This window comes from Stigmatopora nigra, chromosome 8 (genome assembly GCF_051989575.1).
Source record: "Stigmatopora nigra isolate UIUO_SnigA chromosome 8, RoL_Snig_1.1, whole genome shotgun sequence".
In the NCBI taxonomy this organism is placed as follows: Eukaryota; Metazoa; Chordata; class Actinopteri; order Syngnathiformes; family Syngnathidae; genus Stigmatopora; species Stigmatopora nigra.
In genome coordinates, this window is record NC_135515.1 from 10,953,144 (window position 1) to 10,965,652 (window position 12,509).

Sequence of the window (12,509 nt, forward strand, 5' to 3'; positions counted from 1 at the left end):
TAAAATAAAAATCTGCATGGAGAAATAAAATCGCTTTGTCTAAAAGCTAACAAGATAAAGAAATAACTGTGGGAGAAACAAAAAAAAATCTAGAATTAAAAAAACAAAAAAATATCCGCTTTACTTTATATCTGTATCTTGACTTTTTTAATGCACATTAAGTTCTCATCTCATTTTCTGAACAAACTGCTTTATCCTCATTAGGGTCACAGGGGGTGCTGGAGCCTATCCCAGCTGACTCCCTGAAACCCTGAAACTCATACCTAGGGGCAATTTAGAGTGTCCAATCATCTGTTTTTGGAATGTGGGAGTAAACCGGAGTACCCGGAGGAAACCCATGCAGGCCCGGGGAGAACATGCAAACTTCAGACAGATACATGTGACCTGGGTTTGAACCCAGGACCCCAGAGCTGTGAGGCCGACATGCTAACCACTTGCGCCCGCTAATTAGGCTCTTGTATTCAAATCAAGAATTATATATGGTTTTAAATATTTAAAGAATAACACGCGATAACAGTAAAAACACACAATATGTGGCCCTTAATTGACCTTTGCATTTAATTCTGGTCAATTTGTATTTAATTGTAATTACATTTAAGAATATGTATTATGAATACTTAGTAAAGGACAGTGCATATCATTCAACCTCCTCCAACACTCACCACCATCCTGCCGAGGCTTAATGAGGGGCTCCAGATCTCCGGTGCTCCCCGTCTAATATGGGTTTCTGTTACTGTCATGTTCCTCTTCTTCCATCATTGTCTCTCCACATTGCTTTTCCAATCTCACTGACGTTTGGCAGATGTCACTCTCAATTTAGTTCAACGTCTATCTCACACACAAACACATGCACATACTCCAACTACTCCAACCGTTCCTATGCTCACTTTAACTAGATACTGTATAAACGAAACGAAGCAAATGGGGGGAAATAATACTAATTGCTAGAATGACAAAAACGATCAAAGTGAAAAAAATTAAACGTGATGTTTAAAAACATGCATGCCTCTGAGCGTTCATGTTTTAGGCAGGTGCTTGTGCAGTTAACATGATTGGCTTCTCAGAGTTGACAATGACCAACAGTGTTTAAGTGCAGCACTCAGACGTTTTTTTTTTACAATATTGTCTGTTTGAATCAAGTTCTAAATATACAGGAATCAACTTTAATTATATTAACTAAAATAAATAACAATATACCTCTGTTTTCCAATGCCTTCAGTGTAGGGATGTTACCCTTCAACAATGACGTAGCAAACACCATCTGCATGAATGAATGCCCTGGTCCAAATGTTTCCCTGTCGTTTGGAAAGTATGAGACGCTTTGGACAATATTGTATGCAACAAGTTGTAACAAAGTTAAAACAGAACTGGTCTGATCCTGCATTCAACCTAGACAAGTAAGCAGACCCAAAGAGTGGAAAATTTCTACTTTGTGTTACTATAGGCCGAGACATTTTTTAATTGAATTTAGTTTTTATGGAACGTCAGATTTGAACTCTGTCTCACATTTCATCATCAATTTAATTTGTAGTGTTGTGTTTACCTGTGGTATAGAGAAATTAAACAAACATTGTACTCTTCAGTTTGGTACATGTAATCATACATTTACCATCATCAAGACAAAAAGGCATTCAATTAATATTAGACAAAATGGAGCAAAACAGCATTGTCTCTATATGTATAATAAGGAAATGCCATAGAGTGTAACAGAATGTTTATGGCTCTGTTTTGGGGCCTTTGCCTGGAGCCATCAGTGTGAATGTGCATGTTTGTGTGTCTCGAAGTGATGAGTCTGAGTTTGTCAGATGTCTCAGCCTGGACTTTAAGGCCATTTGTCATTGGTGGGATTCATTACATGTGTCCTTAACCCCCCACAGCTGGGCAGTGTGATCAGCAGTGACCTCCTGTGACAGCCACAGCACCTTCATTATGTCTCAGCAGCCACCCTGTCACTATAGAGACTCTCTAACTGTCTGGGTGACACCCTTGGGTGGGACTCCAATCTCTCATCTGGAAGGCTGCCTGTCTCTAGGCCTGTCACTGTATGCGTTTGTGTGGGCGTTTCATGTTTGTGTGTTTCCATAGGCAATACTCTTTTTGTTGTTGTTTTTAATCTTAGTCTTAAACTGTTTGTCATTTCATCAAAACTTTACTTGCAATCCATTTTTTTAAAGGTGTCAGCAGTCATTGCATTAAGAATCATTCCAGGCAAAGTATTTCGTTCTGCGTTGATGAAATTAGTTTTTAGCCACTACATATTTACCATCCATTCATATTCCTTATAATTACATTCTCCTTCCCAATGATATCAATTGAGATAACACACACCATTATGTTGTGTTATGTTATTACTCCCCCTCCCCTTATTTTGTAATCAGCAATTATTCAATTATGTACCATTAGCTGTTGAGGGGGGGTTCCAGTTTTGCCGCCCTGGGCATTTAGCCCCTGCTCTCTGTCAGGGGTGGACCCAGAGGGCCCCATGCAATGCTTGTGATTAGTGTTGCTTCTGCAGAGAGGTGACAGAACCCCTCTTCAAATATTTTGTCTTCATTTTACAGCTTTGAGATGCAATTATGGAGCAGCAGTTCATTAAGGCAGCACGCAGCGCTTCATGTTTTATGCATGCTGCCTCATTTAGGCCTTTATTAACGAGCACACTCTGACCAGGCTGCCCGAGACTGCACTGCGTATTGCGCCACTACCATGCATGCTGGTGTGTATGGGGATTGTGAGATGAATGAATAAGAATGAGTGTGAAATAATGGAATGTGGTTGAGGTTAAATGAAAAATAAAATCTAAACAAAAGGCAGGGTTTCTAAAATGAGGCAAGGTTTGGGTGGTCAGTGAAGTGGTCACTTCACCCTCTTTGCCCTCTTCATCCAAGCATCCAGCTCGATAGCGTTGCAGTCTAGATACTTGTTTAAGAAGTAGATTGTAGGGGTAGGGCCAGGCGGGGTGGCTAACTGCACCTCCCTCAGCAGAAGAAACTCCATCTGCATCCAACATTGAGACAGATGAGGCCAATTTGGCTCCTTAAATTTCTGGGTTGTGATGGATGTGGAGTGGCTGCACACTAAAAAAAAGGTTTGTGGAAGCGTGAGGGCTGAGACAGGTGAGAAACATAGCAGCATTCTAGTAGTGTGAAAGAATAAGAAAATAAATTAGAGGGGTAATACGGAATATTTAGAATCATTTGATTTTTTTCCCACAAATGAAGCTAACATTTTTAGTTTTGCTAAGAAAGCTCAATGACAGGATTAAATAAAGGTCTCCAATGGGTATGAGGCTACAATTTAAGGGATATGTAGCACCCATTTATGTTTACCCATCCAAGTTTTAACTGAAGAAAATCTCGATCTAATAATAGGCAATAATTTGTGACAGTTGCCCGAAATGAAAAAGTTCTGTACTGCACAACATCAAGGTCATAAATTGCCTTCCAGGATGCATACTTGAGTATTCAATGTTGTGACCAATATTTGTTTTATTCTATTTTATTTTTGAATTTAATGTCTGGAAGTGAATGGTTCGGCCTCACAGTTCTGGGTCGAGGGTTAGATCCCTGGTTAGCCCTCACTGTGTTGAGTTTACATGTTCTCTCCGGCCTTGCATGGGCTTTTTCCGTGTACTCCGGTTTCCTCTCGCATCCCAAAAACATGAATGAATTAGAAAAAAAAGTATTTAATCAAGATATCTTTTGATGAGCCATTACAGTATAGATTGTCTTTGAAAATGAACGTTACAGATTGAATTGCATTAACTCCTGATTGCTTCGATTAACAACTTTTATCGGATCAATACACAAATTGCAGACCGCACCATATTTACATTGCAAGAAAATACAGCATTGGTAGAAATTTTCAACAGTTCCAGCAGACCTCCTTACAAGGTTTTCCCTTTATACGACCACAAAGCTACTACCCCCTCCTCCCTTTTGATAAAATCTCTCATCCTCAGGCTTCCATAAATATTTTATCCAGTATAATGGATATTGTCACATCAGTCTAATTGTGTAATGCATTATGAAGACATCAAAAGGTAAACAAAGCACATATGCTATCATTTCTTTTAACGACTGAGCCAGGCTGGGGAGAGCTGAGGCTGGTGGTTTGGTACCCAGGGGGGCCTTTAGGGACCAAAGGGGGGGCTGTCAACAACCACTCTGAATATATGTCCCTCTTTGCACTGCCCAGACCTGACTTGCTCACATTTCATCAAAGGAATCAATTTCTCAAATGTGCAAAACTGTGTGCAATAATTATATTAGGGCTCCATGCCACTTAGCATTGGCTTGGAAGTCATGGAGGGTGGGATTGAAGCAACATTTTAATCCAATAATTCCCATTTGTAACATTACTTTATGACTGTCTTTACAGTCAAAAAAAGTGCATCTTATCAATTTTTTTTGTGATGTTCGTATTTCCGGTTGGTTTTGCTATACTACAGATGTCATTTTCAGAGTACAAATTATTTTTGTTATAGTACCAAACATGGAGTTCATCTCCAACTCTTAGAATATATATTTAAAAAGTGAAGTCATAGTAGTAAAATGTCATTGGAGAGAGATACAGTGTATTGTGCTTTTACCCATTTTAGTACCAAAAGCTATTTACACAGGCATACATTTAACCATAGATATTCATTTTACATTAGGGAGTTTTCCTAAAATAATTCACAACACAATATATACATTGAAACAAAAAGGTATGAAAAGTTCATTGACTTGAGATATAATTTAAGTAGACTACAGAAAGCCATTTAGCTATGTAAACATACCATAGAATTTGTTGTAAATCATGAACAATGTGTAGGTGGAAAAAAACAGATACACAATGTAGTATTTGTCTATGGTAAATACAAACACATAAAAATGATTGGTTCATTCAAGTAATGTCATTGTCCCTTATCAAATAAAAAATAAGTTGTCTCACACTTGATACTACCAAAAATGATAATAGGCTTTCTACTAGAAGATATAGATACTGTAAATCCAATATTCTGTATAAAAACCTTGCACCAATTGACACTTGAAAACCTCTCCCAATAGAGGCCACCTTCAAATAACCATTTTCCTATGCTTTCTTATATTTTCTTCCTGATGGTTAGTATCTGATTCCAAGTTAATTCGCTACCTTTAGAAACACATTCATTCACCAAATAAAACACATTTATTGAATTGTATTTCGTTTTTTCTTCTCATGCACGGTGTTGATTTAGTTTCCAACCATGTGATCATATCTCATTAAAACAAATGTAGTGATAAATGTTTCACTTTGAACCCAGTATACTTAGAGGAAGTAAATAAAGAACTCATGGACAGAGACAGATATCCAGATGTCATACAGAGTTTCTTGTCTTTACATTGTGGCTATTGATTGTGGCTCAAGGGCAGTAGTGGTGGTGATGCTTTTCCACCTGAGAATTTCCAAGAGATCTCTTTTGTTTGCATTTCATTAAAAATAAATGGACTATGTTAGTTTTCCATATTGATTATGTCTGTGGCTTAGTCATTCTGTACTACTAAAATTAAATTCACATAAGTCTTTAGTGTAAACACCTTCTGTTCCTCTTTCTTCTCTAATGCATCTTCTCCTCCACTTGACCAAACATTACGTCTTTATCAAGTGACTGTTGTCAGACATTAGATAATTAATAGGCCATTTGTCAGACCTGTGAGGAGCATGTTAAATTCCCCCTGAACAGCTCCCCAGATAAATCCTGCTGTGGACATAGGCGCCTTTGTTGTGTCAGCTTGCCATCGGAGCTGCAGATTTACAATTAAAGAACCCTCATTATTAATCACAACTAATGCTAATTAATTAAGTGTCAATGTGTGTACAAAGGGACCCACTCTGAGTTTTGGAATGTTGTGAAACGTTAATAGCTTGCCAGGCCCTTAATGGAGTGTTTTCCATTTAGAGTAGTAGTTGACTCAATCTGATCTGAAAAAAAGGCCGGCCTCATTAATTAAGAATGGGATAAGTCGTACACACTTGTTACACTGAGGGCGTGTTTGCATATACGCGTATGTTTATGTTTATGAAAAAATGTCAAATTTTGAAAAATATTAGCGCTTGTTTTTTGTAAAAGTGTAGGAATTGGCTTAGAAATATCAGGCTTTTAAAATGTATTGACACAAAACACTAGCTATATAACACAGCAAAAATAATCATACAATCATAATAATGTCTGCAATGTGAAAATATTACAATCAAATGCACTCTTTTGTATTCTTAATACTTTGCCGAAATATCTGAGGGTAACTCCGTATTGGTAAATCCTCAAAATCAGGTAACTTAGGTAGAAAAAAATGATGTGATTGGGACAACGCTAGTTTAAATATTGATTATGAATAGCATTTTAGAGTGGCATTCGTTTAAGAACAAAGATATGGGGCAATGGGTGAAATGTAAGTAACAATAATGACTGCTGAATAAATCTGTTCAACCAGTACACATGGTTTCTTCTAGTTACCCCAATGGACCTGCAGACCTAAAGACTGTCCAACAAGGCTTCATTAAGCACAAAGAGAGTGCTAATTAGGAAGCTTATTGCCTCTCCTGAGGGCAAACTGGTTCAAAACATTCCTCCTTACTCCCTGCTGAGGGAACGGGGTACAAAATGATCCACTGTAATTAACAGTGCTTCGTAAATGAACAGCAGCCCCTTTCTGATAGGGGCGAGCTGTAATTGTTTGTTCATTTAGTTATGTTTTTTTTCTCCATGGTGTGTTATTTCTATAAGAGGTGTCCCCTTATCTTAAGGGTACCCACATTCTTTTTTCTAAGTGTAGCCAATTCAATCTTTGTGTGGTGTTCACATTGTTAGACAGTAAGTGTTTGCATGTCTGGTGGATCTATTCTCATTTAGTTACATGCTCAACAGATGTTTCCTTGATCTCAACTAAAAGTAGAATAAAAAATATATTCATTCATTTTCCGTACTGCTTGTCCTCACAAGAGTTACAAGAGGTGCTGGAGCCTATCCTAGCTGACTTCGAGCACTAGGCGGGGGACTGAATTGGTGGCCAGCCAATCACAGGGCACATGGAGACGAACAACCACTCATGCTCACACTAATACCCAAGGGACATGCTATCATCAATAAAATGTTATGAATTCATCTCTTCGACTCAGCCGATAATTGAGGCCTTTTTTTCTGGACGTCAGATGGGATTTCAGTTTGATTTATTTAGTGGGACAGCAAATATAAAAGAACATATTCATAATCATGTTTATGAACATATATGTAAACATGTAAGATTGTAGCCGAGGGCTAATTTCCATCTTTATGATATTTATGAATTGGTCCTTACTAATTAGATGCAGAATACAAAAGTGAAATTGTCTTCAACTGATTTTCAGACAGTGATACAGTGACAAAGTGAAGCAGTATAGGTTGCTTCTTCTTTTAGTTACGTCTGGTCTGTTTCGAATATATCATCTATTATGTGCTCTACGTGAGTTCTATACTTCTACATTACATTGGGGGAGAAAAATGATAATATTTGTCAGTGCATATTGCCATGTTGCAAACCAAACTTCTGTTAAAAATAATAATAATAACAATAAAAATAGCAATAATAATAAAAATAATAACAATAAAAATAACAATAATAATAAAAAATATCAACAATAATCATAATCATCATTATCATAGGCATCATTATCATCATCATAATAGCAACGATAATAATAGTAATTCTAATAATAGTAATAATAATAATAGTAATAATAATAATCATCATCATCATCAGCATCATAATAATAACAACAACAATGACAACAACAATACTAATAGTAATAATAATAGTAACAATAATAAAAGTAATAATTATAATAATAGTAATAATAAAAGTAACAATAATACAAGTAATAATTATAATAATAGTAAAAATAATATTAACAATAATAAAAGTAATAATTATAATAATAATAAAAGTAATAATAATAACATGATAAATACAGTTCCAAAGTTAATAATTGGCTAACTGAGAGAGGAGATGATTGAGCAGCAAAAAAGGCTGTGATGACTAAAATGAAAACAGTGGGGGTAGTCATGTTCACAGGTAGGTTATTTCTCTCTGTAAACATATGTATCCATTTGTCCCGTGGGTGTGTCCCATTGGCAGTGGCCAGGTCAGACCTCCATTAGGGGCTTTGTCATAGTGATTAATAGCTCTTTCTATCATCTTTAATTCACTCCCTGATGATGGCGGCCCTGCTCGCAGCTTGGTATAATCGTGTGATCTATGAGTGCGGCCAACACTTTGTGGCAGAGGTGAAAATCATTCCACCCGTGCAGATAGCATGTTTAGGAATAAATATGTTCCTTCTTAGTCAAATTTTGTGAATTTGGAATAAACTGACAATATTGGACTCTTTTAGATACAATTTAAGCTACTAATGCAGGGACAGTCTCTGTTTCATTGTTCAGAAATTGATATACTGGAATCCTCATATTTTGGACATACTCTAGTTCTACAAAATGTATTGTGGAATTTGATATAGAGTAAGGGAACCCACACATTTTTCCCTTAAAAACTATAACTTTCTTTCCCAATTCCAAGACATAGAGGCCAATATAGTACCAATACCATATGTTTTGAAAATAAACATTTGACTACATGTATAAATGCATATATATTGTTATTATATATATTGTCCGTCTCCCTGTGCCCTGCGATTGACTGGTCACCATTTCAGGGTGTGCCCAACCTGGTGCTCGAAGTCTGCTAGGATAGCATCCAGCACCCCCGGTACCCTGGTTGAGTGGTACAGAAACTGAATACACCTTAGACACTATCAACATGTTTATGAGTAAAATTAGTCTTATTTTATTCAGTGAAGCAAGACAATTTCTGGGTTAAATCAAATCTGAACTTGGAGAACAGAATTGGAAGGGAAATATAAATGGGGGTACACCAATGAGGGGATACAGTTACCTATCAAAGTTCTTGTCCCTCTCCCATATGGTAAGCTTCACATTCAGAACTACATAAACTTAGTACGCACATTGTGTTGAAAACCATTAGTCTGGCCTGTTGAGGCGCATTGGGTCTCATGCTGAAGCCAGAACTGCAGTCTTTAATCGTGTTTTTGAAACACGTTTGGTCCTCATTGAAATCCTTGAACACACTTGTTTAACTGATATTTAGTTTGGTCATGCTTTGTTTACCATGTCTAAGCATGTAACACCCATGTGTGTGAGGTGATTATATACATGACTGCTTCAGGTATATAAATGAGATGTTGCATTTGAGGGTCAAGACCACAGCTATCTTTCTAGTCATTCAGAATAACAGTTGCTTCATGGTTAGTGAACAAGTAAATGCATTTATATCAGTCTGTGGATAAAAGGGTTCTGGCTTACCACACAGTGAGGCAGTGTCACATCAGCAGTCATTCTGGAATGTTCCTGAACGCAGAGATGGGTTCCTGAGCCTCATTAGCAGAGCCCCTTCACGCCATAGCCTGTCAGCCCACGTTAGGCACAACTCTCCACAGATGCACGCCAGGGAGCGGTAGCTTCCTGTGGACCATTTCCGGCTTTGAGTGTCTCCTTGTTCCACTATGGCACACCTTGTTCATCAGAACTTGACAAAGTCTGTCATCTGCTTCCTGGTGATCTTAATGTTTTACTGCATCAATGATAGTTTATTTGTTGTTCCCTCTCAAATTTGAAATGACACTGATTTTGGAATGATACTTTTATTGTCTGGAAACATTGATACAATGGCTTTGTGTTTTTATTTTGTATTTTTGAGTCTCTTGTGTCATGTTCCACCATTCAGCAAATTCTGAAACTGTTACGTAAAAAGAATCTCTAACAAATACAGTTTATTGCTGTATAATCAGCAATACCTAAAAAGAAGGAAGTAAAAACAAAACAAAACTGTACTTCAGAAAGTAGCATATTAAAGAAGCTCTGTGTGAGTTCAGAAGTAATTTTCTACATCCTGTTTCACTATATTCATAATTAACCTCTGTGGGCTTCCTTCTGTTTTCACAGTATGAATAAGACCAAGTTCCGGAAAAGGAAATATAAAACAATCAGAGCTCTACAATGCATACTTACTTCTGCTCACTTGGCCTGGCATCACCACTGTTTCGTATTTTCCATGTTCAGTGTTTGGATTAAGTTGCCAATTAAAGTTATTTCACATCTCACAATAAGTCATGGTTTATCTTTGAATATATACAATGTTCCAGTCAAGTTATATCACGAGAAAGAACATCATTTACGTTAAAACGGTTCACAATAAAATGACAGTGCTAATAAAATGACTCTTCATGCTTCAGTTCATCAGTAATAAGCTCACTTTAAACACAATCAAGGCATTACCACATCTTACACACACTTAATGCAACAGCTTTGTTAGATTATGTCTGTATTATTGAGTGGTCTTTTTAAATAAGGATTTTTGTTGTATTGCATGACTTGCTTCATAGTTGTCATGCAACACAATTTAATCTTTTGCCATTCCTTGCACTCACCGCCATTTTTTCTGTATTTCACTTGAGCAGATGACGAAGATGACGAGTATGCTCTTCAACCATCCAACATAATGGATGATCCAAGTGGCATAGATGGCGATCCTGCTCTGTCTTCGGGCCTGGCAGAGGACCCAACGTCCCCATCACAGTCTGAAGATGAGGTCTCACCTCGAAGGCCTTTGCCCTTCAAACAAACAACAGACATATTCCCAAAAGAAAACTTTGCCATTCCTCTGGACTTCGAATTGCAACAGTCAGCTGTTCTAAACGGTGCCCTGGGCATCTGGAGTCGCAGGAGCATTTTCATTGGAGAACGATTTGGACCATATATTGGCGAACGAACACCTTCTGTCAAAGACTCTACACAAGGCTGGCAGGTCAGAAAAAAATCCTTATATTATACTATTTAACAATAGTAAATACATGTTGTTTGGTTTTGTTTTCTTCCTGGCTCATTGTTTCTTTCAAATTTTACTGTTACATTAAGTGATTTGTGACCAAGCACAAGACTGAAATGAGGCGAGGTCATCTTTATTTTATGCAGTTCAACTAATTGTGCACAAAGTATCCATGGATTATACACTGACATCAGTTATTTTATTGTTTTTTCCCAATTACTCATATTGAAACTTAGGTCAGTGCACACCACAAGGTGCCTATTTAGGCTTCACATTCAAGAATGTACTGTGGTTTTTGATTGAGTATATGCTCTTAACTAATTAAAACTAATTAATAAATTAAAATGAAACACAATAAATCCTTGTTAGGGACCAAGTGCGCCAATAGTCAAATCACATATATTGGTCAGACAACAGTGAAAATCGAAGGAAGGGTCACAGGACAAGGTTAAAGGTTAGATAGGTGTGTCAATGTCAGACCGGGCTTTTGGTTTTATGAAGGTGGAGGAAGGGGCTCAGTTTCTGGAAATGAGGAGCACATACTATAGGACTCCCAATATAGTGGTAAGATATATTAAAACATTCTAAATATTATCCGGTTCTTGTATTGATATTCTAATAGCTTTTTAAATTAGATTTTAAATTTGTATTTATTAGTTAGTGCCTTGGTTATAGTGCATTTTGGAGGAATATGAATTGCAAATGATAGATAAGATAATTTTGAATTTTAACAAACCCTTATGGGAAAATGCAAACTACATTTCTGTGGAAAATGAAGAAAAAGTGAGTTTTAAATCCCTCCTTTTGGACCCACTTATATGTTCTCTCTTAATTTCAGAAATTTTGTCTGCTTTCCAAACATTGCGAAACATATGGTATACCATGAGTTAAATACTATGATATCTACCGAACTAATGTGTTTGTCAATTTAAACTCCCAGACAAAACGTTTTTTCCCTAGTTAACATTGCATCACAGATTGTAATGTGTAGTCATTATATATCCTTGAACAGCTGCAAATCACATCGTATATTCAAAAGAAGGACCTCACCGATGACCATATGAACACAGAAAACTGCGATTATTTCCAATCCAGTCTTTTTATTCCATTCAAGAGTGGTATAGTGGTCATGCACTGACAGTCTTCCCAAGACTAAACACAAACCATTTTTTTCTGACTGAAGGTGCCTTTTTTGTCTAAGTCGACAAAGTTATTTAATACTTTCTACCATCAAATTTTCTTCCCTCACCCAATACTTTTGCCCCAGAGCTGATGCTCAATACGCCAAAATAGTGTCTTCATTTATGAACTTTGAGATTGTAAATTAGCGCCGACAAAAAATGGAGTTTCTTTCCTCCTTACTCCAGGGACTTTTTATTTGGCTGCAGTTTGAGAAAATGTCTTTAGGTTTCTTTAAGTAAAAAAAAGCCATAAGGTTTTGAAAATTTCAAGTACAGCAATGAAGAAAATACAACCATCCACAGCAACTGCCACAATATATGCTATAATTTGAACAGTGTATCGATTTTTCCTTTTCCTATAAGGGAAAAAATCCAACCAAAATGAATGGCGTACTTCATTAATAATAAGTATTGAAAAGGGGAGATGGAG

At 36.9% G+C, this 12,509-nt stretch overlaps 1 protein-coding gene across 6 annotated transcripts in view; it reads left to right on the plus strand.

The window, feature by feature from the left end:
• mecom (MDS1 and EVI1 complex locus) overlaps positions 1–12,509 on the plus strand; it is a 116,154-nt gene that overhangs the window by 19,799 nt on the left and 83,846 nt on the right. For all 6 annotated transcript variants that reach the window (XM_077722952.1, XM_077722954.1, XM_077722955.1 and 3 more), the window contains exon 2: positions 10,531–10,877. In XM_077722952.1, the coding sequence (XP_077579078.1) occupies positions 10,531–10,877 (347 nt within the window). The remainder of the gene's footprint in view (positions 1–10,530; positions 10,878–12,509) is intronic.